Source organism: Leishmania infantum, chromosome 15 (genome assembly GCF_000002875.2).
Source record: "Leishmania infantum JPCM5 genome chromosome 15".
Classification (NCBI taxonomy): Eukaryota; Euglenozoa; class Kinetoplastea; order Trypanosomatida; family Trypanosomatidae; genus Leishmania; species Leishmania infantum.
Window position 1 is genome coordinate 460,596 of NC_009399.2, and position 27,453 is coordinate 488,048.

The window sequence follows — 27,453 nt, forward strand, 5'->3', positions numbered from 1 at the left end:
CGTGGGCGCAAGAGGTAGTATAGGCGAGGCGCCGAGCACTCCCGGCACTGCGCACTACCCGAGAACAACAACGAAAAGGCGTCCGAAAAAAAGAGAAGTGATGAGGGCGAGAAGTGTGGGAGGAACACGCCGAACAGGGCAGGATGCGCCGCGTGTGTGCTTGCGGCCTTCTGCTCGGTCCTTTACAGCAGCACATTCTCCAAGATGCCACGCGCAATCGCGTAGAGCGGCGGCACACCCTCCTGCGGGCTCATGGGCGCCGACAGCGTCGCACCGCCAGCCGGCAGCCGGTGCGTCCGCCGCGCCTCCATCTCAGCATCGTTCTGCGCGAGGGGGAGATCACTCGTGTAGTAGGCGAAGCGCGTCGTCAGCCCGGGGTGGGCGATGCCTTGTCGGTAGAAGTCTTCGATGACACGCGCAAAGTACGACCCCTCCATCTCCGTCCCGATGCAGCGCCACACTTGCTGGTAGTATCGCAAGAGGGACACGTTCTGCAGCATCGTTCCCGTCACGGTCAGCACCTTGCCGTGGTGCACCTTGACACGCGGGCCGGCCAGCTCCTGCAGCCGCTGCGCCGTGAGGTCTTGGTTGCGGCAGTTGCGCAGCTCGTCCTGGTTGTCCTCGAGGATGAGCGAGGACTTGGAGAGGAGGACGTGGCTAGCAAGCTGGATGTCGCCGCGCTTGCCGGTGAGGCCACCGGCCTTGCCCATGACGCTGACGCTGCGGATGCGCTTGCCAAAAGCGCTGAATATCACGCGGCAGATACCCTCGGCCTGCGCGCCAAACGCAAAGTCCATGTTGATGAGGAAGTGCTGCTGCCGCCGGCCATTCCTGCCGAGGTGACTCATCGGGGCCCCGCGGGGCGTGCTGAGGCTCTCATTCGCACTCGCCGACCCATCGTAACCGGTGGGGCTGAGCTCGCCACCCGCGTCGCCATCGCCGTCTAGCGGCGCCGCGCCAGCCGCGGCGTTGGCTGAGATGTTCTTTCTGCCGCTCGTCGTCATGCACCCCGGCACGCGAATCGGCGAGCCCTCCGAGGAGCGCCGCCAGATCGGCTTGCATACCTGCGACCACGTAGGCACTTGCGAGGAGCTTGCCTCGCTTTCGCCTTCGCCGTTGTAGCTCTTGGTCGCCTCCACGTAGTGCGCGTGCATCGCATCGCGTATCGCTTCATCAATCGTGTTGAAGTTGAGCAGGTGCACCGGGATGACGTCCACCTGCAGCCCCGTCATGGCCGTGTCCTGCAGCACCGTGATACCGCTCTGCTCGAGGCTGCGGTTGTACTCCTCCTTCAAGTCCGGCCGCTCGTTCTGCAAGAAACCTGTGAGGGCGGCGTAGAGCATGTCATCCATGTTGTGCCACTCCTCCGGCCGCCCGAGTCGCTTGCTCTCGGAGAGGCGCACATAGTCCAGGATTTCATTGCGATACTTGCGGTTGAAGCTGCAGAGCAGATTCTTGATGCAGTGGGTGTTGCTGCTGATGACGTCGATGCAAAGGTCGTCTGGCAGCGCGGAGAAGCGGTCAAGCCCGAGCTTCTCGAGCACGCAACCGCGCAGGTTCAGGGCCCATTCGTGGAAGGGGTTTGTCTGGAACTTAAGGGACAGGCTCGGATCGACGCGCACGTTGTACTCTTCGCGGTGCATCATGATCTCGTAAAGGCGCAGGAGCGTGTTATGCCCCCAGTTGCGCAGCAGGCCAGCCTGCTCCCCCTCCGTAAGCGGCATGCGCTTCAGGATCGTCTGCACGCGCTGCATCTCGGTGTCGCGCGTGACACCGTCGGGTGCCAGGTACTTGCCCTCCAGCTCCTCCTGCTCGCGCTGCCGCAGGTACTCGTCAAGCACGTCGATCGCCGGAGGGTGCACCATGCCCTGCATGCGGCCACGAAGCTTGTTGCTCTCGATGATGTGCACGCACAGCATTGTCAAGAAGTCGAGCAGATCCGTGAAGCCGTCGCGCAGCAGCACGAGTGTCTTTCCCTCCATCCCGAGATGCCACGTGCAGCGACGGCGTTCCCTTGTACGAATGTACGTGATGGCCGTCCGCATACTGCGCGTGCGCGCCAAGCCGTCTGCCGTCTTGCGCGTGTCGGCCGCTCGCGCCTCGACTTTCATGCGGCTTGCAATGAAGGGCGGGAGGGCGTGCACGAGGTCGAAGCAAAAAGTTGAGGTCAGGTTGTCCGGCAGGCGGTTCAGCGCGTAGCCCCACGCGCCGGTGTCGACCTCGTGACTGAACAGCTTCGTGTGGATGACGTTGTGGATGCGGGTGTAGCTCTCCAGGATCGACCACAGCGGCAGGTACTCGTTTTGCGCGCTGGTGGGCGAGAAGACGTAGCGGCAGAACTCACGGATGGGGCCAAAGACGTCCATGGAGTCGGTGATGCAGACGCCGACGCCCTGGGCGAAGCGGGGATTGCCGGAGAGCACCGGCTGCAGCTCCTCGTACGGTAGTAGCGAGACGACCGTCTTGGACATCGCACTGCCGGCGCGGAAGACGTACTGCGAGGTGGTGTTGAAGACGCAGTTCTCGATGCCAAACACTTGCCCTGGGCACAAGCTCGCGACGTGGGTGTAGACCGCGTCCGATGGAATGTCGCTGTTCGTGGAGGCGTCCTGCCCGTCGGAGAGTCGGAGGCCGTACGAGGAGAGGCTGCCGTGACGGTCACGGGAGCCGCTCATCGAGCGCAGCTTCATCGACACGCTTTGGTGAGACGCCACGCGAAACGCCCCCTCCATTGCCTTCTGCTCATTGTTAACGGAGTCGATCCGGAAGACGTCCACGCTGCCCCACACCACCACGTACAGGTGCTGAACCGGTGCGCCGAAGTCGAGAATGAGCTCGCCATGGGTGTACTCGCGGTGGAGGGAGAGCGGAACAATGCGCTGCAGGTCCTCGGTATCCAGCAGGGACGTGAGTAGGGCGTGGCGGTAGAGCCAGGTGAGCTCCTCCTCGGTCTGCGCTGCGTGCCCCTTCGCCACGATGCACTCCATGACGCGGTTGCTGCGCACCTGCAGCGACGCATCCGAGTGGAAGAAGGTGCTCGGGGAGACGATGGAGTCGTCGTCGTCGCGCCAGTCCATCGCCCTGTGACTGCGCCGTGTCCCTGTTGTCGCCTCGCTCGGCGCGTCGTCGACGTCGCTGTCGTTTAAGCTGTTGTTCACGTTCTCCTGATCAATCATCTCTGCCGCCCGAACGGCGGCCCTCACGGCCTGCGCAATGCTGTGCCCCGTGCGCTCATCCTCAGTGCCGGAAGCCACGGACGGTTTGACGACGTTGCTCTGCTGCAAGTTGGAGCGCACGTGGTTTACAGCCCGCTGCAGCACCTCCAGTGCGTTCTGCTGGATGGGAGTGTTCTCGCCACGCGGGTCCAGCGAGGCGGTCGTGGACACTGTCAGCGGAGTGGCAGAGCGACTACTGTCGCCGCCGATGTGTCTCGAAGGGGGCGACGTGCTCACGTCTCGCTTGGCGCTGCGCAACGCTACCGCCTGCTCGTGCGAAAAGAGGGCGGAGCTGCTGCGCACGATACTGTCCGCTACAGCGATGGACTGATGCTGGTATGCGACGCTGCCGCCGACGAGGGAGGTGGGAAGGGGTGTCGCCGCCAGCGGCGCTGAGGTGCGGAACGATGAAAGCAGGCTGTTTTGCGAGCGCGAGGAGGGCTGCGGCGGCACGGCGCTGGTGGTGCTGGGCATGTCTTGGTTCGTGCTCGACCCCACTGCGCGCGCCAAGGAGCTGCTGCCATCCGGTGTTAGGGCTGCGGATGTGTCCGGAAAGGGGACCGCCGTCCTCGTAGCCGCGGATGCATCGAGGTGCTTCATTGACTCGCAGCCAGGGGCCACGCCGGTGACGGCTGCATCGCCTGCGGTGTGGTGCATGGAGCCGCTACTGGAGACGGAAGAGATGCAAGTGCGGATGTTGCTGTCGTTGCTTCCGTTGTCGTGGGCGGACATTGCTGCGGCCGCCGTGCGACACGAACGGTATTCGTGCTCGTATGCTTGATCGCTGGAAAGAGAGAGAGAGTCGGCGGGGCGGGGCGTGACCTCTGCACAGACACACACACACAGACACGCACACACACGGACACAGAGCGGCAGACACAAAGAAAAAAAATGCGATGCCGAACGATAATGATCTCTTAACGGAGAGCAGGAATCAACTTTCGCGGGGCAGTGCGTGATGCAACGCGTTTGAGGGGGGCCAGTGGCGGAAGAGGGAGGCGTCGTGGACGGGAGTCGATGGAGCGGAGCTCGCAGGAACGCGGAGGGATGTGGCAGGGCTGCGCGCGCGGGCCATGTGCGCATAAGCCTCTTCCATGCACCGACAGGTACACTCGTAGCCACGTACTGGCAGGGCTACCAAAATAGCGAGAGAGGAAGGGGGAGGGCTAGGAGTGCTGAGGAGGGCCTGTTCAACTGCCATCTATCAGCACATCCACGTGAGATGCTACCGTTGGGGAAGAGGTGCAAGGCGTCGACGGCGCTGCCCTTGTGTATCTTCTTTGCGCGCACGGTGCGCGGCTGCATACTCACACATAATTTATCTGACTTCGGGTGTCGCCGACGAGAAGACGCGAACAAAACCCCTCCGAAGGGGCAAGAGGAAGGGAGGGTGTCGGCGTGTCGATTCGGAGGCGGGCACTCGATGAACGGCACGGAGGGTGGTGGTGGTGGTGGGACTGGTCACGACACGCACGCACCCATGTGCGTACGCGTGGGCGCAAGCGCCCAGCCAGACGGGGGTGAGCGAACGGAAATGCCAAGACGGCAGCAGCAATACCAAGCAAGAAAGAAGAAGAGCAACAACACGAGAGACACACGCACGCATCTGTCTAGGGGGGCCGCGCTACGCTCGCCGTCGCTGGCCCCCGCGGTGAGAAAGACGACACCTCGTCCAGCAGCAGACTTACCCGCCACAGCATCTTGCGCAGCAGCACCTCTACATTCACATCGTCGCAGCCGCTGCTGGCGCGGTGCCCGGACGAGCTGGGCGAGAGTGGCGTGTCAAACCACACTGTGGCATCGTGGTTCACCGGATCGCCTTCCGCCTCGGCTTCGTCCTCCGTTGGCCACCGAGGATTGCTGCACTGCTTCGAAAGCGGCGGCGATGCTCGCATCGAGAGCGGGTTGGGCTTGCCCTGCCTTGATTGCGAAATTGTCACGGGCGTCGTACAGGAAGACAGCGGACGTGGCAGCTTGGCAGGAGAGGTGCTGACTCCAGTGCTGCGGTGGTGCTGTGGGGACACCGTCACAGTGGTGGCCACCTCCGAAGTGCTGTTGGCAGACGCAGGCGAGGGCAGGGCAGAGCTGAGGGAGCTCTGAAGGGTCGTGAGTTGCGTCGCGCTCTGCGGTGGTGTGGCTTGGACGGTCGTGATGGGGGTGGAGGACGGCGCGTGATCGAAACCGTCCTGCACCCCAGTGATGGAGCCACCACTCTTTCGCCGACACTGGCGCCGCCGCACCTGCAGCTGCGACAGCACATCCTGCAGTGATGCATCGATGCGCTGCAGATAGGTGAAAACCATCGAGTCGGCTTCGGAGGCGAGGTTGCTGAAGGGCAGCGCGTCTCCTACTTCGGCGCCGCGACGGCCTTCGCTGGCGCTTGCGGCAGCGTCGCCACTTCTGGCGGGGCGTCGCTCCGAGACCGGCTCGTGAGTCGCGGAGAGGGTCTCGGCCGTGAGGTTGGACGTGCTTTGCGCCGATGAACGCCGCGAAAAGCCCGAGCGCATCGAGCCGAAGGCGGCGCTGGTCAGGTCGTCGTCGTCGCCGTCATTGCCCTCGCGACTCACGGAGGCGCCTGCCGCTCGCCACCGCTGACCATCTCCTTGCTGCTCATCGGCCACCATCAGGTAGACGCTGCCCTCGTTGCTCGGCGGTGCTGTGAGGTGGATATTGCTCATGTTGCCACCTCCCACGCCGCCCCGACCGCCTCCAGCAACGTGGCGCCGCCGCTGCTGCCACACGGCTCGCGCACTGCTCGTCGAGAAGGTGGGAAAGACCGGCGCCGGAGCTACCACCGCCACGTTTGCGTAGTTCTGCTGCAGCAGAGTGCTGCTGCTCGTTTCACCCGCCACGCCGCCCGTGACGCTGCCGTCTGCGGAGGCGACGCTTGACCACGTGGCGAGACTGACCCGAGAGGCCGAGACAGGGCCGCCGGCCATCGACCCAGTCGATTTTGTGACGCCAGTGTGGGGGGAGAAGAGCGGCGCCGACGACCCATCCTCCACCACGAAAAACGACTGGTTTGTTATGGGTGGCCGCGCGCGACGCTGGCGGTGCGATGACGCGGCAGCCCCCACAAGCGGTACGCTGTCGCCGCGCGGCGTCATGCTGGTGGTGCCGTCGTCCGAGGTGTACGAGGCGGAACCCAGCTGGCTCAAGACAGGGTGAGTGGAGCGAGAGGCAGCCGTGGGCGCCGCCCCGGTGGACAGCGGCTTCGGCGGTGGTAACTGCGGCAGCGGCAACGTAGTCCCGCCGTGCTGCACCCCACTGTTGCCGCCTTCGATCGATGCCGGCTCGCCCGGTCCACGCGCTTCCAGCGGACTTCGCGCGGAGGGGCTGCGACTTATTGCCCCGCCCCGCCGCCGCGATGGCGTCTTCGGTACGTCGCCGCGGTCCTCGCTTTGCCCTGTCACCGCGAGTGGGCTGGCCACGCCGACCACGCGGTCGGTGCGACACTCCCCTTCTCTGTTGCTGCTCAGCGTCGCGTGACTTCGCCCACTGCCAGACCCCTCCGCACGCAGAAACGTTCTGGAGGGCAGCTGTACCATGCTGCCAGCGCTGCTGGCCGTCTCGACGCACGCCGCGTTGCTCGTGTGCCAGTTCGCGGCGAGGTTGCTGAGGAAATCATTCGCCGCGCTGTTCAGCACCTCGTCCATGTTGGTGCCCATAAAGCTGATGTTCCTGTTGAAGCCGAAGAAAGAATAGTTGCCCGGCGGCTGCGTGAAGGACGCGTTGGCGAGGCCTGCGGCACTGCTGGGGCTCAACACGTGATCGTTCGCGTCACCAAGGGCGGGGAACGGCGCGCGCGAGGCGGCGGTGGCTTCGGTCGCCGCCGCTGCGGCAACTCCAGGGCTGCCTTCAGCGGAAGCGTCGTCTCCGTGCTGTTCGCCCTTGTTGTTCAGCAGCGCCGCCACACTCATCATGCTCGAAAGCCGATCAAACGGCACGATGTTGCCGGCCTCATCCAGCCGCACGTTGCGGCGCCGACCAGGAAAGCTGGGGGTATAGCCAACGGCCTCGCTGCCAGTTGGCCGTGGCCCATTGCGAGCTGTCGTGGCAGTGCCCGTCAACCGTGCAGTGCCGCCTTGATGCGCGGGCGCCTCGCTGCGTGCGTCGGCCTCGTTAAGCGCGCGGCCACTGCTGCTGTTGTCCGACGACGTCGCGAAGAAGTCTTTCTCGGCACTGTTTGTGGTGGTGGTGGTGCTGTCGGGGCAGCATCGCTGATGCGAGGGCTTCCGCATTGGCGGTGTCAGTGTTGCTCGCGGACGCGACCGCGTCTTGGAGCGCTTCTTCGGGGTCGGGGAGAGGTCATACGCGCCCTCCGTTTGTGGGTTGCGCGCGTCCGGCTCGGCCTCGTCGTTTCCGCCAGCGACGCCTGTGACGGGGTCGCGGTGCGCACCTTCGCCACCCGCGGCCGTCATTGCCTTCGAATTTGCACTCAGCTGTGAAGACGACGAGGATGAGCTCGTGGAGAAGTCCCACTTGCGCAGGTAGCGCGTGAAGGTCGATGCCGCTTGATTCAAGCTGCCGTCCGTGGAGGTGACTGTGTTGACCAGTGGCGCCCCCGCGCTTGCCCCGGCAGGCCTCGCGCCATCGGGGCTCTCGGAGGCGCCGCCCGCGGCCAGCGCCACTGTGCCGCTGCGTCGTGTGACGTCCTTGTCGGACTCGTCCTCGTTTCCCGCCGCTACCGCTGCGGTTGCCGCTGCCGCTGTTGTGACTGCTGCACCCGGGCGCCGCTTTTCGCGAGTTGCCTCCTCGACCTCCGCGGCAGGCGCCGCGTTCAAGAAGACCGTCGACATCGGTTCGCTCGCGTTGTCGCTGGAGCTGCTTCTGGAGCTGAAGAAGTCAGAGGCGAGCCGACTCACCTTGAGGCGGTTACGCCGCTTCTCTAGCTTTTCTGCCTCTTCGGGCTCCTGGAAGGCGACAAACTTGTTCAGCACGTGCAGCAGCTGCGCCCGCTTCAGCGCCATCACGGCGGAGTTGCGGTCGCTATGCGTCGAATCACTAAAGAGGCTCATCTGCAGCAGATCCTGCGCAGTAGCACGCTGGCTTGGGTCGGGGTTCAGGCACGCGGAGACGAACTCCACGATGGAGGGGTGGCATTTGAAGAGCGGCGACAGGTCGGGGACGTCCGTCAGCGACGTGATAAAGGTTGTCAAGCCGGCGGGCCCCTTAATCGTCTTGATGTGCGCAAAGGGCGGCTTGTTCGTTGCCATCTCCATCGCGACACAGCCGAGTGACCAGATGTCGGAAGGAAAACTGTAGCCGATTTTGTTGCCATCCTCGTCCTCTTCCCCGGCCGACATGCACTCGGGCGACATGTAGAGCGGACTGCCTTGCATCACGTACAGCAGCTCCCCCTCGTTCACCGTCCGCGCCGTGCCAAAGTCACCGATCTTGCCCTTGCCATCATTGCTCAGCAGCACGTTGGCTGTCTTGATGTCACCGTGGACGTAGTGCTGCGAGTGTATGTACGCAAGCCCCTCCACTACGTCTCGTAGCAGCGCCCGAAGCTCCGCGTACTCGAGCCGGCCCTTTGTTTTGAGGAGCGACTGCAGTGTGCCGCCGCCGGCGAACTCCATAAACACCCGAATCACCTTCTGCTCCTTGCTCTCCTCGCAGTAGAAGTAGTGGATGATGTTGGGGTGCTGCAGGTTGCACATCGTGCTGATCTCCTGCACAAACTGCTCAATCTTCGCGTCGTTATTGCCCAGCCGCATCTCCTTCACGGCCATCTTGCCGCCCGTCAGCACATCGTACGCCTCATACACCTCCCCAGAAGACCCTTTCCCGAGGAGGGCGCCGTGACGCCAGGCACCGCGGCTGTTGCGCGCCAGCGTCTCACGTGTCTGCTCAATGCGCAGTCTTTCCAGCTTCACGACGGCCGACTTCTCCTCTGCGCGACGGATCGCCTTCATGGCCTGGACCGGGGTGCATGGCTTCTTTAGCGTGATGAAGCCGGCCGCCGCATACGTGTCGCTGCTGACGAGGTCGAAGTTCGTGGAGGTGATGATGACGGCCATGTGCCGCAGCATCTCGCGCAGCCGCGTGATGGGGTCGCGCTCGTGCAGGAAGGTGATGGCGGACTGCTGCAGGTCAATGATGAGAATATCGGCGACCCCGACGAGGCCCACGATGTCCTCGAAGGTGAAGGCAGTCAGCACAGCGTGGTGGCGCTCCCACAAAAATGAAGACAGCATAATGCGGTGAGTCGGCGTGTCCTCGGCGAGGCAGGTGGTGTAGCTGAAGTTCGGTTGCCCAGACACCGTGGCGACGGTCCCGGCCACCGACATGTTCGACAGCCCACTGCTCTCGCCCGCGGGGGTGTTCACAAGCGACACACTAAAGGCAGCAGCTGCTGCGGCTACAGAGGTGGGAGGTCCGACACCGCTGCTCATCCCCGCCAGCGATGCCAGCTGACCTGCGCCGGCGGAGTCGGCCAAGGTGCTAAGCGACTCTTCTATGGAGGCATTCTCGGCGTCCTGCTCGCTCGCCGGCATAAAGGGGATGAGAAAGGCGATGTTCGAGTCTTGCGGGTTGCGGAGCATGCGCAGCGTGCCGCCCTGGTCCTCGACGGCGCGCTGGACGCGGCGCAGCTTGCGCCGCAGCCGAGGCTGCAGGGTGCTTCGCAGCGCCATTGACGCCTCCGCGTCGTTGTCGCTGTCGTCGCCGCTGCCGTCGCCGCTGTCGTCGTCGACGCTCATTGTGGTGACGGAGTCGCCGTGCTTCTTCAGCGGCGAGTCGAAGAACTGCGCGATCGCCTTCGGCATGCCGTCGCCGGTCAGGTTGAAGTTGATCACCAGAAACTCAAGCCCGTTTTTCTCTGTGACAGTGATCATGATGGTGATGATGCTGCCGCCGGGGTCGCTGTACTTGAGACACAGCTTCATGGCGTAGCGCAGACACTCCGGCAACAAGTTGGCGTCGAGGTAGGCACGCTCTGACGGGAGCCCTTCGAAGCGCTGCCGCACGGAAATGCCGCGGCTCACGCACTCGCTGCCAAAGTCCATGAGGATGTGTCCCATCATTTGCCGGATGTTGACCACACGCAGCCGCTCCGTTGACACCGTCATGGCGCGGTAGGTGGACTCGAAGTTGTTGAGAGTCTCCGCGATGCACTCCAGCCGCTCCTCGAAAGTCTGCGTGCCATCCGCCAGAATGGCGCGAATTTGGCCAGAGAGCCACTGCGGCTGCTCCAACATCTTCTGTGGCCCCTCTTTGACCTCCTCGCCGAAGCCCAGCACCACCTCCGCCGCGTTGCCGCCGGCCGACACGACAGGCGGAACAATCGTGAGCCGGACGGTCGTCTTCGTGAGACCGTCGCTGCGGGCGAGCGTGAACTGGATCGACTTGGTGCTCGGCCGCTTCAAAAATGCCTCCGCCTCGCCGGCGTAGTTGCGTGCGGCGTTGACAGCCTTGTACATGCACTGCTGCTCCCGCTCCGAGAGAAGGAAGGAGTAAATATTCTGCCCCACCGCTTCCCCCGCCGAGTAGCTCGTCAGCCTCTCCAGCACGGAGTTCCAGTACATGATGAGGCCATCCTCGCGAAGGGCCAACACGGCCACATCCTTGCCCGTGATCGGTGCAAACGGAAACCGCAGCATCGCCTTGGGCAGCTCGGCCGATCCCCGCGCTGCCGCCCTGCGTTGCCCCTGCGCGTTGGCACCGTTCCCGGCGGCCGAATCGCTGTTGGCGACAACACCACTAACACCGCCAGCTTTGCCGGCAGTATCACACTTGCCGTGGAGTAGCGGCAGCGGCGCACTTAGCAGCACCTCTCCGTGCGGATCAATGCCCCCGATCGCTGTCCGCTGATCGCGCGAGGCAACGCGGCGATGCTTGCGCGACGACTCGATGCGGTTGAGCTCGGTGCGCACGCTCTCGTCCGCCACCTCGGCGACGTAATACTTTTCGTAGGTGGACGAGGTGGCGACAAACTCCTTCAGGCGGTCTTGTATAGGCCCAATAATAAGCTCGAAGTGCTCGCGGCTGATGCACGCCGTCCGAACCTCGCGCGACGTCGCTACAACATCTGCCACGGTGAGGTGGTTGAAGAGGAACTCGAGCTCGCCGACGACGTCGCCGTCGCGCAGGCGCACCACCTCGACTCGGCGGCCACTGTTCCGCCCAACCACCTTCACCTCACCCTCAATGATAAAGTGCATGTAGTTCCCAGGCGATCCGAAGCGGATGATCGTCTTGCCGCGCTGGTACACCCGCGTCTCAAGCGCCTCGGCAATCTTCATGCGCTCAAAGTCCGGCAAGCACCGCAGGAAAGGCACGCTCATCGTCAGCTTCTCAAACTTGCGCCGCTTCTGCAGCGCGCTCGTCATGACAGCGCGGTGGTAGCTCGCCTCATCCAGCGTGTAGAGCACGCACCGTGTCACGCACCGGACAGTTGCGGCGCACATGGCCTGCTTGTACATGAGCTCCAACTCGCCAAAGGTCCCGCCCGGCTGCAGCGGGCCGAGCGACTTGCCGTTCTTGATGGCTTCGCACGTGCCCTCGCCGACGAGGTAGAGCTTCTCCGTCGTCGCTTGACCCTGCTCCAAGATGGCCGCGCCGGCCGCATGCACCTCCTTGTCCATCGCCTTTAGGACGCTCTCCAGGGTGTCTGCCTCGAGAGAGGAGAAGCTGTGGCAGCGGCGCAGTAGTCGCCGCAGCTGCTGCTCTTCCGCCGAGGTCTTGGGCACAACGCGCAGCGGCGGCAGCGCCGTAGCCGGCGAATCTTCGCCGATCATCGGCGGCGCCATGCATGGCGCCGCCGATACCGCGACACGCCGACCTCGGCATTGACTGCCAGTTGGAAGTCCCGGCGATTCGCGCAGCGTGGGGGTCGCGTCGCTGAGCTGGGAGGCGCTGGCCGCCATGAAGGCCGACAGAGGGTCGTCCTGCTGCTTTGATTGCCGCTGCTCCTCCTCGCGCGTGCCGAGAGACGAGCGGGAGTTGAAGGAGGTGTCCAATGGCCCAACGAGGCCGCGCGTGGATCTGTTGTACGGGGCCACATCCTCCGACGGCTGCGCTGACGATGGGGACTCTTGCGCACTGGGCGACGTCGCGCCTCGCCGCGAGTGCAGAAAGGAGAGACCGGCGAGCGTCTCGAGGCTGGTGGCATCTCGGCGCGACACGGCGCTCGAACGCCGACGCTGCATCGTGCTCATCGAGGCCACCGTGCTCTGCGATGCGTTTGTGTACGATGCTACGTCGCGCGACGACCCCGTACACGTCGTGGCACTGACATTCACCGGCGTCTCGTTCGTCCCTTGCGCCTCCAACGCGCGAGCGATACGCATCAGCGTTTCCTCGGCGTCCACATCGCGAAGCAGGTGGATGATGTGCTCCTTGAGGATGCTGTTGTTCTCTGCTGGTTTCAGCAGGCTCGTGAACTCGGCCAGCGCGATGGAGCCGTTGGTGAGGAACGGCTCCTCCTCTCCCTCATTCTCACCGCCGCCGTCGTTGTCATCGCCAGCGCGCAAGCTTGACATAGCCGCCGCGAGCGTGGGGATGACCTTCACTGCTACGGAAAGCGGCGCAGAGGCTGCGCTGCTCCTGTTCGTGATCGCACTTGCCTGCTCGAACGGCGACGCCTCCGTACGCAGCGGCGGCAACATATCAACCGTGCCACGGTCAGCGTCGGCCTTCGCCCTGTCCGCCGGCTGCTGCTGCTGCTGCTGCTCTCCACTGAGGCGACGTCCTGCAGGGTCCATCGCTGTGCTTGCTTATGCACGTTCACGGCGCAGTTCACGTTGCCCGCAGTGACGAGGTGAGGGAGACGTTTACAGTGCTGCGTATGGGCAGAAGCGTCACTTCACGGCTGCTCTCGTGCCGGCGGAGGGGGAAGGCGGGAGAAGAAGAACGCAACAAACGCAAGACAACACGACACCGCACACACACGCACACAGAGGGAGCAAGAATGCGGACACCAGTCGCCGCGCCTCAGAATCACGGCTGCTTTCGCGCAATGCTGTGCAGAGAAAACTGGAGAAGAGGGCACAGAGCACAAGCACGGGAAAGGAGAATCACGTAAGCGACGATGTTTCTTCGCTCGCTCTCTCTCGCACACTCGTTGCGACGATGCACGGGATGGTGGGGAAGCGGCGGCGGCGGCGGCGGCGGGGGGGGAGCAAGGTGGCAGGCAGGCACACGCGTTTGGCAAGACACACAGAGAAGAAAGAGCACAAGCACAGGGGCAGGGCGCCAGGGCGCACTTGATGAAAGGAAACCACAGCGACGGGAGAGAAGGCGGAAAATGTTGTCTTGATCAACACAACACACAACACAAAATGGGATGAAGGCAGCCAACAAAAATACACCTTCCACTCTGCACAGGGCGGCAAGCAACGCACACAGGAGAGCCAGTGCCCGTGTGCGTGCGTGTGTGTGCCAGAGAAGGAGCCGCTGCTCCTACACCTTTGCCCGCCGCCGTAACGGCCGCGCAGACACGCACTCGTGATGGACGAGTGCGGAGGCAGAGGGAAGAGAAAGGCCGAGGGAGCTGGGTTGGCAGGAGAAGAGAGAGAGAATGATACTAGATGGATGCTCATGCGCGTGTGTGCTGCGCTTGACGCACGCGTGAGAGAGAGAGAGCGGGGGTAAGTAAGCGAGCCGAGTAACGCTCGCCTCAACGGATATGTACTCACCAACAGCTGCAGTTCCTCCGTGTGCCTCACACACCCGTTCGCGCACTCACGCCCACGCACATGCACAGATAGACGCGTGCGCTAGTGTAAGCCTCGCGAACGAAGCGGCGCGCGCTCGTTTTACTAGCAGTCCTGCACAGGCGTTGGTGAGCAGCCACAGATCTAGCGCTTGGCGACAGCGCTCAATCGTGTCTTCCTCTTGCTGCGCGCGCGTGAGAACGGCGCCGGGGATGGTGTAGGGAGGAGGAGTGAGTGTGGATGACGAGCCGGAGGGATACCGTCGAGTCTCCCCTTGCTTTTTCCGAGAACCATATGCTTCTATGCCTGCGCACGTGCCTGCAGGGGCAGGAGGGGGGGGCAGAGTGTCTCTGTTCGTCCGTTTTCTGGTGTTTTTATGGGTTCGACTACACATGTGCGTGCCAGTTCGCCAAATGCCTGAGAGACGGTCTCGAGCGTGTTGCCGTTACTTCTTTTCTGTTTTCGGGGTTGAGGGGGGTGAGGAGGGGGTAGGAGGGGAGTTCTACCCGTTGTCCGCCACGTCCTTTAGCTCTGCAGTTGCGCATGTGCGCGGAGGCATGGAATCGAGAGCACGCACGGGAGGCGGCGGCAGCAGCACCAGCGGCAAGGGGGCCATGCGGGGGGAGACGCGCAAAACACGTGGATGCGCAGAAAGGAAAGCATGTCGACAGTGGCGTCGAAAAAGTCATGCGGGAGGAAGTTGACGGAGAGACAGTGGCGCGTGCATATGTGTGATGGTCGCGGGGGAGATGAGATGGAGAGCGGTGGGGCGCATGTGGGCGTGTTGGACCGCTCTCACACGGCGATATCCAGAGTTACTCCCCGCTTCCTCACCGCCACGAGACTGGTATCGAGAGAGAGAGAGAGTGGAGGGCGGCGACGCGGGAAGCGGGGAGCAGCGGGAGTGCCGCCCCCTCCTGCCCCCTTCTCCTTTCTCTCTGCGTTGTCGCACCACCGCCGTGAGAGAGACACATCCACCCACCCATGCACACACACACACACATATACACACAGACAAGGCTAGGTACAGTGCAAATGTCTGTGGGAACCGCTCCGGCGCCCGTCGCTTGTGTGTTGTGCGCCTCTGTCTGTGTGTCTGCACGCATGCCATATATGCCAGATACTGGTAAGTGCGAAGAAATTATCAAAGAACGAAAAATAAACGTGCGCACACACACATGCGGAGAGGGGTGGGAGAGGATGCAGACAACGACGTCTCGCATCCTCATACACCCCCTCCGATGCGCATGCGTCGGTATCGCTTTCCGGGAGAACGCTTTTCCCGTGCGCAGGGACCCCACTCTACTCCACATTCGTCCTCCCCTTCCCCCTCGCCTCGTGCTCTCTCTCTCTCTCGCGCGCGCGAGCCAGCAGCTCGCTATGGGCGACACGACGCACATACACACATGCCCACAGAGAGGTGGCAGCCGCGCGCGCGAGAAGAGAGATGATAGGCGACTTGGCTTCCGAGAAGATGAAGGTGGGCAGGAGAGAAGCAGGACCGCCGCCGTGTCACACGTCACAGCTCGCAACGCGTCGATGAGGTTAGTCGAACAGACCGAAGCCCATGTCGTCGTCGGCCTCCTCCTCGGGCTCGTCCTTCTTCGTGGCGGCGGCAGCCGGGGCCGCATCACCCGCAGCGGAAGCAGCGACGCCAGCAGCGGCACCAGAGCTGGCCGCCGGCATCGCGCTCATCTTCGCGGCGCCCTCCGCGATCAGGGTGGCCACGTCGCGTCCCGTAACGCTCTCCATCACAAAGGCGAGGGTGGCCTGGTCGACGTCGACGTGGACGGCCTTGCAGATGGCCTCCACGTCCGCCTGAGACGGGGACGCCTTGCTCAGGGAGGCCAGAGCGTACGCGGCGAGGTACTTGGTGGACATGATGGCGAGTGTGCGACTGCGTAGAATGAGACAGAAAGCTTTAGTCCACGTCGACACCCGAGCGGCGATGGGTGGCATGCATATATATATATATACGTGTGCGCGTTGTGTGGTTGACACGGATGCGTGCAGGAGGGGGGGGGAAGACGTTCGGTAGAGTTGTGGGCGTATGAGAAACAGTAGGAAAGGTTCGTGTAAAGGCATACAGGCATAGGCGTGCACACATGGCAGGCCAGCTATGTGGTAAGGGCGGGGCCAGAGTGGGGGAGGGAGACGCACCACCGGGTGCCACACTGCCAAGAGAGACAGACAGGCATGCGCCGACTGCTCGCCATCCGTTCTATGCCCTTCCGCCAGCACCATCATCACTCTTTCCCGCCCCCGCCCACGGAGACTATTAACGTCTCTCTCTCTCGCTTTCATCCTTTCCGCTTCGCCGCTGCCACCTCCTCCTCCCCGCATGGACGACAGGGCTGCACGAAGAAGGGGGATCGACCCATCAACGCGTGCATCGCTCGCTCATCTCACAGCTTTCAGTGTGTGCGTGTGCGTGCGCCTACCCGCCCTCCTCTTCCTCCATTCCGCTATCCGCCGCACATATGCTTGTCGAGTGCTCGCTTTCACTTCGCGCGTGCTTGGGCGTGGTGGATGCATGTGAGAGAGACAGAGAGGGCCGCGTAACACGTCCTTGAAGGGCTGCCTCCGCTGTTGTGAGCACCATCCGTGCCATCCGCATCCCTGTTGGCCTCCCTACACAGACACCGTAGCACCATCTCGGTGGCGTTTTCCGTGTAGTTAAGACGACAAAAAAAATGAGTGACACGCCCGCAGAAAGAGAGACGGCCGCCCCCCTCTTCGGTCACGGAGCCGCGCATGCCCGTTTCGTGTGCTTCTGTCATGCCGCGAGGGAGCGACTGGACGCACGCGAGGTCACGCAAGAAGAAACTTTACCGAAACAGCAAGCCCCCCGCACCCACCCTTACATGCACAGCTCGCAACGCGTCGATGAGGTTAGTCGAACAGACCGAAGCCCATGTCGTCGTCGGCCTCCTCCTCGGGCTCGTCCTTCTTCGTGGCGGCGGCAGCCGGGGCCGCATCACCCGCAGCGGAAGCAGCGACGCCAGCAGCGGCACCAGAGCTGGCCGCCGGCATCGCGCTCATCTTCGCGGCGCCCTCCGCGATCAGGGTGGCCACGTCGCGTCCCGTAACGCTCTCCATCACAAAGGCGAGGGTGGCCTGGTCGACGTCGACGTGGACGGCCTTGCAGATGGCCTCCACGTCCGCCTGAGACGGGGACGCCTTGCTCAGGGAGGCCAGAGCGTACGCGGCGAGGTACTTGGTGGACATGGTGTAGCGAAGATTCTGAAGTAAGCGATCGTGGGAGGAAAAGTGCGTGAGAAGACTCGGGGAGCCGCAGAGGAACAGTGCTGGGCAAGATGGGAGGGGCGGGATCGAAAGGGAGAGAAAAGCTACGAGTGGCGGGTGTATGTGGTGCCAGAGGTGAATGGGTAACGATGGTGGATGGTGGTGGTGGGTGCAGGTGCATGTGCCACGTACTAGTAGAGAGACGACGCGGCATGGGATGGGATGGCCGGAGCACCGTGAGAGAGAGGGCGAATCACTTCAGTGACGTGCATGCGGTGTGGATCATCGACTACGTTCACCCCCCTCCCCCACCGGAAGCATCGACATGCGACGCATGGTGGGTGAGGAGGGGGAGAGATGGAGGTGCGGCGCCGACCGGGGCGGGGTGGCATGGCAGATCGCCTTGCGCAGCGGAGCTTCGCGCGCGCCTCTCTTGATTCGGTGTTTTCTGTCTTCTTACGTGATTGTTTGCCATCGGTGTACGTGACAGCAACAACAACGGCAGCAGCAGCAGCAGCAACGCCTTCATCACGGCCATCATCATCACCGTTGACGAGAGAGTAAGAGACGGAGAGGTGAGTGGCACTGCGCTTTCCGTCAACAGTCCTCTTCGCAGAGTCCACCGCCGACGACGACGGTCCGGTCGGTGGGAAGAGACACACACACACACACGAACACAAACAACAATAGGAAAGGACGAAGCTGGGCAGCCGACATGCAGACTGCCAACGAGCAGCAAACAACAACAGGAGCCCGACGGGAGCGGTAACATGAATACATAGGCGTACAAAAAATGCAAGGAGTATCCACCACCAGGGTCGGGCATGACGGCCATCCCCGTCATCCGGAGGGGAGGGGGGGGGTCGGGTGCCCTTCTCCCTGTGCGCACGTCCGCTGTGCTATTCCACTCCGGCCAACATACTTGGTGGGGTGCTGAGAAAGTACGCTACGAGTGCTAGGGCGTCGTCGCTCTCCTGCTGCAGTTGCTGCCGCACCTGCTGGTCAACGCCGCCGCCCTGCTGGAGCCGAGTCGGAATGGCCCCCTGCGCATTGGCTGGACGGACAATCAGCACGGCGCTGAAGATGTGCGCCAAGAAGTTCGCGTCAAGTTCGTTGTCGCAGCTGTGCACCGGCCTGAGGAGATAGTTCAGCAAAGACATGACATAGATCCACACGTTCGCGTGCATCGTCGGCAGCTGACGCAGGAACTGCAGCGGGGCCTTGCCCTTGGCGTGTCCCGCGGCGAGGGCGGCGGTGTACTGCGCATAGGGCACTACCGGCTCGAGCAGGCTCTTGAGAAAAGTCAGTAGACACTCCGCAGCGCAATGCACGTCTGTATCCACTGGCAGAGGCGCGTTCTTCGTGTCTAGTAGTTCCATGATGCGAGAGCACACTTCCTTGTCCGTGGTGCGGGTGAAGAGACCGCCCTCGCGTGGGTGCTGCGCGATGACGTGGGCGAGGTACCACAGCTCCTTCGGCACATGTGGCCGCACCTGGCGCACCACCTCCTCAAAGTCGGCCTTCTGTGCGTACGCCTCCACGCACGGCTTGTCCTGCAGGAGGGCAATGCTGTCCAGCCCGTTGCCGAAGACGCTCGGACTCAGCACACACTGGCACTCCACCGCCTGAACTGGGCCGTTGCGGCAGCAGCAGAGCAGCACAGAGGTGAGGCTGACACGACCGCGGCCCTGGTACGGACGCCAGGCGGCCAGCCACGTCATGCAGCGTGGGTCGATTGCCGTCTCGATAAGAACATCCTGCGACTCGCCTGGAAGGATGGCAAGCTCAAGCGGGGTGGCGCGCAGCCAGGTGCCTTCTGAGTAGTCCCCCTCGCGCTGCCGCACCACCCGCACGACAGCAACGCACTCGCCGTTGTTCTGCACCGTGACCGTCTCCTGCGTCCCGCAGTGGTGGAAGCTTTGGGCCTGAAAGTTTACCTTCGACGTGCTCAGCGATATCTTCGCACTCGACGCCTGCGCCAAGCCGATGACGGCGGCCTTTTCCCGCAGCGCCGACAGCACCTGCGCCTTCTGCGCCGGCACCTCCACGCTAATCGGGATCCGCGCGAGCGCCTGTACAGGCTTGTGGTCGCTGCTGCGCACCTCCATGAGGGCGGAGAGGCGGTCCAGTCGAATGCGGGACTCCATCGACTTGCGACGCGACCACACGCATATGCGGTCCGTATAGCTGGGAACGCGGCGCTTCTCGCTGGTATCGTAGACGTCGGTGCCAACGTCGAAGCGGTAGGTGGGCATGTGCGTTGGTGTGAAGTTGATAAAGTTCAGCCACGGCGTGTGAGGGCTCTTCATCTCGGTTGCCAACTCGTCGTACTGCAGCAGTTCGCTGAACTGCCCCGCGTTCGCTAATTGCACGGCGGTCTCGTACGGGAGTCGGAGGCGGTAGTTCAGGTCTCCGGCCACGATGATGATGTCGTGGTCGCGAGGGTAGAGCTCGAGAAAGGCAGACTCATCCATTGGCATGCTTGCGCTTGCGCTGATCTGCATCTCGGCGCGACGGGCAGCGTTGAAGTCCATGCTCTTGAAGATGGTGTTGATGTCCTCGTTGCGCTTGCTCACGTTGGACTGCCCAGCTGCTAAGTGGGCCGTAATGATGCAGATGGACGTGCGGTGAAGCACAAGATGAAAGCCCACGGCGCCCTTGTTGCCCATAGAGCCCAGCGCACCGGTGGCCACCGTCGCCGTGCTGGACTCCGACACGGCAGACAGCAGCGGCCGACGGATGAACACGCAGAGAAGCAGGCCGACAAGCTGCTTTGGTGGAAAGGCATAGTAGGGAGAGGCGTCTGCGCCACTAGATGAGGATGCCGCGGTGCTGTTGCTCCCATCGGCACCGATAGCCGCGTTCAGGCCCGCCACCCATGGCGCGGAAGCCTCCGTCTCCTGCTTGAAGAGCGCCGTCGCACTCATGTCCACCTCCTGCAAGCCGACCACGATCAAGTCCGTCGGGCGCGCTGGTGCGCCGTCTGCGCCGCCACCGCCGCTGGTGAGGCAGGCGAGGCTGGTCAGCGGCAGCGCCGGTTTTTTGCACCCAACATTGAAGGTGGTCACGCACACGTTCAGGTCTTCCACTGTTGTGTAGTTCGCTTCGTAGTAGCCGATTTCCTGCTGTACCCACGCTTCCGCGGCCGCGGCGGGATCGGCAGTGGCGGAGGCGCTCGAGTTCGGCGCGAGAAAGCTTACCGGCGCGCGCCGGCGGAAGATGTCTGCCACGGTCTGCCACTCCGTGTTCGGGAACGCACGCGGGAGGCCGGGATACATGGCCGTCTGTGTATCCGGGCTTGGGGGAGGGCGAGGGCGACCGGTTGGTGATGGTGGCTGTGTCGATGACGGTCGAGGAAAGAGAGAGCGCAAGGAAGGGGCAAAGGTGAGCGTTGCTGCCCCTTCTCCCCCCGCCCCAATCTCTCCGTGCCTGTACGTGGGCGTGCCCTCGCAGGTGTGTGCAGGGTGTGGCTCAGCGACAGCGAGGAGATGGCGGAGCAAGAAGGGCTGGATGCGGAGGTGCACTGGCGCTACGTTGCACGAGTGTGCAGCGACGCATCAGCAGACGTAAGGCCGAGCGCACACGGACAGACAGAGAGAGGGCAGAAGGAGAGAAGAAGAGGAAGGGGATGGGGTAGAGAACGCGGCGATGAGTGTGATGCGTGACGGCCCACCATGGCCGGGGAGTGGCAGAGGGAGGGGAGGAGACGCACCATCACAGTTGAGCTGCTGTCGCTGTGCACCCGTTTTTCTTGATGCCCTCCCCCCCCTGCTCACTCCCGCTGCTGCACCTGCGCTGCCCTCGAGGGCGGTAGAGACATCTCCACGCGAATACGAACATTTCCCAATGCAGTTGCGTGCGGGCTGCGCTTGCTCGTTGCCGGCGCACAAGACAGGAATGAGGGATGTATGACGGGCGCACCCGCACAAGTCGAGGGGTGGACGGTGTGCGAAGTGGTCCAACGGTCGTTGAGCTTGAGTTGCGATGGCGGTGCCGCACCGCCGCAGCAGAGGCGTGCGACTGAGCACGTCATGGGAGACGGAGAGAATGCAAACGGAATGAGCAAAAGTAGCGCAAACGAACGAAGCCAACGCGCACAGGGCCACAGAGACATGTTGGTGGGAGAGGAAGGGGGCCGAGACGCGGGCGACCTCCCCCCTCTCCACTCGCTTCGACTGCACCGACGCGCCACAGACTCGTGGCGTGGAAACCGTTACCACGAGAGCCGCCACCACCAAGCGATGAGTCGACTCTATACTCCCCCCTCCTGTCTACCCTCTGTCCTCCGTGTTTACAGCCTCTCTCGCAGACGCAACGGCAGCGAGGACGTGGAAGCGGTGACGGGGCGGCGGCAACAGCGCTACACGCACAGAGAGAGAGATAATAGCAGGCAAAGAACACGGCGAGGAGGCGGTAGGGCCCATCCTGGCACACTTGTCGGTTGCAGTGTGCGTGTAGATACGCACAAGCGGAGGAGGGCACATGCGAACACCCCTCCCCCGACACGCGTGGTTGCACGCAGGTCGACTGCTTTGCATCACTCTGCCGTCGAGGTCGCCTTCCGTTTCTTCTTGGCGGTGGGCAGCGCGTTCGGCTGGTACCATGCGTTGCCCTCCGCATCGACCGTGTACCAGCTTGGCGCCGGGCCGCGGTGCGACTGCAGCGTTACCACGCGACCTGCATCTCCGCCAGTGGCGGCAGGGTCGCGCTCGTGGCTGCCGCCAAGGGCTTTCGTGATGATGTCCACTTGCGCTGGCGTCAGCGAGCTTGGGAACACGACATCGATACAGAGGTACAGCTTGCCTTTCTTCCGATGCGCCACACCTTCAGCGGCCTCGCTGCCGTCATGGTTTGCATCGGCCGCCGCGCCGCCCCTCTTGCGCTCCTTCAGCGGCATGCCCTCGTTGTCCACAACAAAGACATGTTGTGAGTCGAAGAGGAAGTGCGGCACGTTACCATCCCGCAGCGGCGTCGCCAGACGCACGACACGGCCGTCGAGCAGCTCGATAGGGATCGAGAAGGCGTCGCGGAAGAGGCACCCAAGCGGCACGCGACAATTCGAAAGAAGTAGATCCGTGCTGTTCACTCGGCGGTAGTAGGGATGAGGCAGCTGCTCAATGACGACGAGGACGTCGCCGACGGCGTCGAAGCCGGGCAGCTCGTCACCTTGGCCGACGTAGTGCAACGCATCGCTGTCCTCCGTGCCTGGCTCGATCGAGACCTTGATCATCTTCTCTTCCACAACAACGCCGCGAGGGAGGGGGTCAGGCTTGTGGGTACCGGACAGCGGCGAGCGCCGGTGCGCGTCGTAGACCGGCCCGCACCGCGCACATGGCGACTGGATGGGGAGCTTGCCGAGGCCTTCGCAGCGGTCGCAGCGGCACTGCTGGTATGCCGTGAGGCCGCCGAAGTTGAGCGCCTTCGTGACCGTCTTGTTTCCCTTGCACTGCGGACACACCTGGCTTGGCCTGCCGCTCGACGTGCCGTGGCCGTGGCAGGAGGGACAGAGACGCCGCCGACGCACCTGCAACACTTTCACCGTGCCGCAGTAAAGCTCCTCGAGGGAGCACTGCAGCTCCACCAAGATGAAAGACGGCTTCGCTGGACGCTGCTGACGCGACGCGCCAGGGCCGCCACCGGAAGCAAATCCAAAGAAGGAAGAGAAGATGTCCATCGGGTCTATACCCGCACCAAAGCTGGACCCAAAGCCGCCACCCGGAACGCCACCGCTGCCGCCTGCCGCGCTGCCGAGTCCGTTGCGGCCGAACGTATCATACTGCTTACGCCGCTCCGCATCGCTGAGGATCTCGTAGGCCTCAGCCACCTTCTTAAACTTCTCGGCCGCCGCCGGGTCGCCGCTGTTCTTGTCGGGGTGATACTGGAGCGCCTTTCTGCGGTAGGCGGAGCGGATCTGCGGCTCTGTGGCATCCGGCGAGATGCCGAGCTCGTCGTAGAGGTCCGTTTCCTTCACCATTGCGTCGATGCGAGACAGCTACAAGAGGGAGGGAGGTCAAGATGTGAGCAGAGATCGCCAAGATGTATGCGCAAACGAAAAGCGAAGATGCTGGTGCGCGTGCGTGTACGCACGTGCTCGTGTGCAGCGGAGGCCCCTCCCAAACCAGTTACTTACGCAAGACACACACACACGCACACACGCACGACCGGAGAGGAGGAATGATGATGGGGGGGGGCGCTGACGAGGGAAGAGGATGAGGTTAGTTGTGTGCGTATATGTATGTAAGTGCGTTCGAGAAGGTGGGATGGAGACACGATGTTGGCATTGAGGGGGAGGGGGAGGATGACACACCGCACAAGTCCACCGGCGTCAGCCTAAGTTGAGGGTCCAAATCGAACGACGCCTTGTGTGTGTATGCGTGCGTGTGCCTGGTGAGGAAGACGGAGGTGGATCGATTCGCACTTCTTGCGCTTCTCTCGCTCCACCTCTGTCTCGCCTACGGATCTGTCGCACGCCGATTGCCCTCTTTCGCTCGCTTTTCTCAGGCTTCGTGTGCGCACAAAGGCGAGGAAACCACTGCGCTCGTTCATGCATTGCGTTCTTCTCCTCTTCCGCCCCGCAAATCGACTTTCGTGGAAGGGCCTGAAAGGAGGGCGGGGGGGGCGGCAAGAGAGACTCTGCCTCTCCCTCCCTCTTCTCCCTCGCCGCCCCTACAACAAAAAGACAAGGGCAAATGCCTGCGTGCATGGGCGGTGGCAACGTGCTGTGACAACACCAGGTTCCGGTGTGTGGACACCTCCTCCCCCGCCACATGCACACCGGGTATCCCCTCCCACCTTCGCATGAGTGCGGGGAGTTGTGGTCGACGGCGGTGTTGCGTACCGGCGAGTGTGCGCCTCAACTAGGGGGCATTCAGCTCCACGAAGCCCTCCTGCCTCCAGTGCTTCACTGCCTAGAGGGCAAATCGTAGTGTGGGCTGCACATGACATCCTTATCCGCGGAGGATGTGAGGGGTGCGAGGTTGTCAGCACGGAAGGCACGGTGCAGCGCTGGCGTCTTCGCTCGTCCCACACTCAGCGAGTCCACCACAAGGGTGAAGGGAGAAGGGCCCGGGGCCGATCCTTGCGGGACACTTCGCAGGCGTGTGCCCGTGTGGTGGCGTTCGTTGTGGGTCTGACGGCATGGGCGACTCGCCTTCCCTCCCGCGGTGCGCTTTAGGGGTTGTGGTGGCGGTGGTGGGGTCACACAGCGCGGCACTCTGCAGCCCGTGCGCCCGCGTTTCTTCGCCGCAGTGCCATGTCGAGGTGCCCTTATCGCTTGCACAGGTCAGGTGTTCGTCATCGGTCCACTCGTGTAGAATGGCCCCAACCTAGCCGGGTCGTCATCTTCGTGTCCCACGTCGGGCTGTGCGAGTTGGCGTCTCCTTCCAATAGCATAACGAGCGGGTGCGAAGTCGCTTCGTGCCCGGTATGGGGAGTCTCCCGTGGCCCCAAGATTTACTCCTCTGGTGTGTAGCTGGACGTGCAGCGCCTCCTTCCGGTAGGATCATCGCACCAAAGCCGGAGCGTCACGGCTGCAACCTTGTCTGTGGGAGCGGGGGGAGGGGAGGGGAAGACCGACACACCTGCGCGCATGTCCTGCTGCGTGAGCACGGAGCCGCAGCAACCATCCTTATCGTAGCTTGCGCAACACCCCGCATGCTGAAGGCCAGGGACACCGAATGTCATGACCGGCTTGCGGTGGGTGGTGCAACGCATCGCTCGGGTTGAAGGCAGACCTGCAGCGCGGGTTCGTGACGGAAGCGGGCCAACCAACACCGTGTGGTGTCGTGCAGCCCACTCGAATTCCAGTGCAGATAGCACAGGCTGGGCCCACGGATTGCGCTCCACATCACCGCAACGAAGCAGAAAACAGAATAAAGAGGTGGATGCGTACATGTGCTGCATCATCGACAATATTCGTAGCGAGGTGGTACGAGCGTCATCATGACCGCAGGTCTCTTCGGCACAGCGCCGGCACAGACCTGTCCTGCCGACACCAAGAGTCCTCAACCGTAGCCAAGGACAGGCGACCGGCTACTTCGCGTTCCCATAAAGCGGGGTGGGCACGGGGCCTCGGATGCCAGGGCGAAGTCGCCATGCATCATCGGAGCGCGTCGAAGCGAAACCAACGCAGAAGCAGAGCACCCCGTCATAATAAATCAACACACACACACACACACACACAACAGGTAAGAGGGAGCACGAGCGAGTCAACGGCGGAGGGGGGAGATCAACAGCAGTGCGCGGGGCACACACACGCACGCACACACGCACAAGCAAAGAGAGAGAGAGAGAGGGGGGGGAGGGTGGGAGGGAGAGGAAGAAGATAAGCCACACGAGGTGCTCGAGGTGGCGGAAAAGGATGATGGAGGAAAGCAGCGGGGCACAAGGTGGCCCACATTAAACCAAAAAAAAAAAGAAAAAGGCGCGCAAAGCACAATATGCGGTGCAGGAACAGAAGACAACGAAACGACAGACTTGTCCTTGATGATGCCGCGGACCGCTCGCATGCACTCGAGTCGGACCGCGTGCCAGCACGCGTGTGCGAGCATCCTCACCCCCACCGATCAGCATCCAAAATTCCGTTCAGATGCGTTGCTTCGTACATCAGTGGCGCTCGCGGATGGTCTGCGTCATGATGCTGAGCACGGTGCCGATCGTGCCACCGACGAGGATGGAGATGCCCATCAGAGTACCGGCAACGAAGCGCTTGCCGTCGTTGTCGATGCCCTTCGACTGCGGGCCAAGCACCAGCGCCATCGAGCCCACGTAGCCGTTCGAGAAGCCGAAGATGACCTCCATCACGTAGCCGTACGCCTCGCCCGGGATGTAGTGGTACGAGTGCAGCAGCAGCAGCGGCACAAAGATGACGCGCGCAAAGGACGCCGCTACGATGATCCAGCGCTGCTTGTACGACCGCGGCCACATGAGCTTCAGCGACGGCGAGAAGCGGCCCAGCACATCGAACACGTTGAAGATGAACACGGCGATCGTCGAGAACCACTTCGAGTCCGGAAACATGCCGACAGCGATGCCGGGGAAGAGGAACAGCGTGATGAGAAAATTAAAGGCACAGGCGACGAACATCCACTTGACACGGCGCAGCGTGCTGAAGATGGCGGTGGCCACGAGGATCTCGTTACTCGTCGGGCCCTCCACCTCGTGCGGCCATGAGCTCTCTTCCACCGCATCCGGGCCCTCCGACTTGGCGGCGGCCGTCTGCACCTCACCCAGGGCCGGCACCTCCTTGCCCGAAGAAGAGTTGCGACCCTCCTTGTCATGAGTCGGGTGCTCGTCGGTGTGGCAGAGCGCCTCCGCCGATAGCTTGCCGGCGTCCACCTTGCTCTTCACAGCACCGAGGTCACCGAAGTAGTTCTGGGCGAAGCTGTTGAAGCGGAGCAGGATCAGCGCAACGAAGGTCATGCCCTGGATACCCACGTCCAGGCCGTAGTAGATCTTCGACTGCTTCTTCACGCCCTCGTAGGAGTCGGGCAGCGCAGCCTTCACGATGATCTGCAGCAGCGATGTCAGCACACCAGACATGCCGACGCCACCCATCATGGTGGACGTGAAGCTCGAGGGGAAGGCACCGAACATGCCGTACGCCGTGGACTCGAAGATGCTCTTGCCGAAGCCGCCAATGAAGCCGGTGCAGCAGATCGTCGCCACGGCACCGGCCTCGCTCGTGCCGCGCGCAGGCACCACCATAAGCACGATGATCTCGACGATCAGGATGACCAGGCCGCCAAGCAGACGCACCTTCATCGGGATGCGGCGGAACCAGCTGAGCAGCGTCAGCGGCTCCATGATCAGGCTCGTCACGATACCGATGAGGTTGTAGTAGGTCATGACGTTGTTCCAGAAGTTTGTGTACAGCGGAACCGCTTCCGGGGCCTGCATGGCGTAGCGGTAGTACGTCATAATGTATGCAGGCGCGGAGAAGACGGCATTGACGGACATCATCATGGACACGCCGCACATGAACGCGACGACGTACACGTAGAACTCGCTTGCAGTCATTTCATACCACTTGCGACTCTCGCCCTGCTCCTGGGGCTCGCGATGATCGGGTGCGGTGTCCATCTGGGCGGAATGGTGCGCGACGTTGGATGCGGCCGCTGTGATGGGGCTCGTTGCGGACCTGTGAAAGAGGAAACAAATAGTGTGCTGATGGATGGCGATTCTGCGCGCACGCGAGTCAGCTCCAGCGCGATGGGGAGAGGACGATGCGAAAAGTAAAGCGTTGAAAGGACCATGACAGTTGGCAGAGGCGCAGTGACAAAACAGCCCCAGAGAAGCGGTGCTGGCTTACCGCAGCGGGCCTCTGCCGCCAGTGC

General features: G+C 62.9%; 7 protein-coding genes across 7 annotated transcripts; all 7 read right to left on the reverse strand.

The window, feature by feature from the left end:
- Positions 1-182: 182 nt before the first annotated feature.
- LINJ_15_1170 (conserved hypothetical protein) lies at positions 183-3,947 on the reverse strand (the record flags this gene model as incomplete). Its single annotated transcript, XM_003392323.1, has 1 exon — positions 183-3,947. One exon carries the CDS (start codon positions 3,945-3,947, stop codon positions 183-185), a length of 3,765 nt encoding a protein of 1,254 aa, XP_003392371.1.
- Positions 3,948-4,825: 878 nt separating this feature from the next.
- On the reverse strand, positions 4,826-12,922 carry LINJ_15_1180 (putative protein kinase; the record flags this gene model as incomplete). The annotated part of the gene is made up of 1 exon (XM_003392324.1): positions 4,826-12,922. One exon carries the CDS (start codon positions 12,920-12,922, stop codon positions 4,826-4,828), a length of 8,097 nt encoding a protein of 2,698 aa, XP_003392372.1.
- Positions 12,923-15,418: 2,496 nt separating this feature from the next.
- On the reverse strand, positions 15,419-15,754 carry LINJ_15_1190 (60S acidic ribosomal protein P2; the record flags this gene model as incomplete). Its single annotated transcript, XM_003392325.1, has 1 exon — positions 15,419-15,754. The coding sequence occupies one exon, from the start codon at positions 15,752-15,754 to the stop codon at positions 15,419-15,421; it is 336 nt and encodes a 111-aa protein (XP_003392373.1).
- A 1,011-nt stretch (positions 15,755-16,765) lies between these two features.
- On the reverse strand, positions 16,766-17,101 carry LINJ_15_1200 (60S acidic ribosomal protein P2; the record flags this gene model as incomplete). The annotated part of the gene is made up of 1 exon (XM_003392326.1): positions 16,766-17,101. One exon carries the CDS (start codon positions 17,099-17,101, stop codon positions 16,766-16,768), a length of 336 nt encoding a protein of 111 aa, XP_003392374.1.
- Positions 17,102-18,018: 917 nt separating this feature from the next.
- Positions 18,019-20,397, reverse strand: LINJ_15_1210 (putative inositol/phosphatidylinositol phosphatase; the record flags this gene model as incomplete). The annotated part of the gene is made up of 1 exon (XM_003392327.1): positions 18,019-20,397. The coding sequence occupies one exon, from the start codon at positions 20,395-20,397 to the stop codon at positions 18,019-18,021; it is 2,379 nt and encodes a 792-aa protein (XP_003392375.1).
- A 1,259-nt stretch (positions 20,398-21,656) lies between these two features.
- On the reverse strand, positions 21,657-23,093 carry LINJ_15_1220 (hypothetical protein, unknown function; the record flags this gene model as incomplete). The annotated part of the gene is made up of 1 exon (XM_003392328.1): positions 21,657-23,093. One exon carries the CDS (start codon positions 23,091-23,093, stop codon positions 21,657-21,659), a length of 1,437 nt encoding a protein of 478 aa, XP_003392376.1.
- Positions 23,094-25,723: 2,630 nt separating this feature from the next.
- Positions 25,724-27,199, reverse strand: LINJ_15_1230 (putative nucleoside transporter 1; the record flags this gene model as incomplete). The annotated part of the gene is made up of 1 exon (XM_003392329.1): positions 25,724-27,199. One exon carries the CDS (start codon positions 27,197-27,199, stop codon positions 25,724-25,726), a length of 1,476 nt encoding a protein of 491 aa, XP_003392377.1.
- Positions 27,200-27,453: the final 254 nt, after the last annotated feature.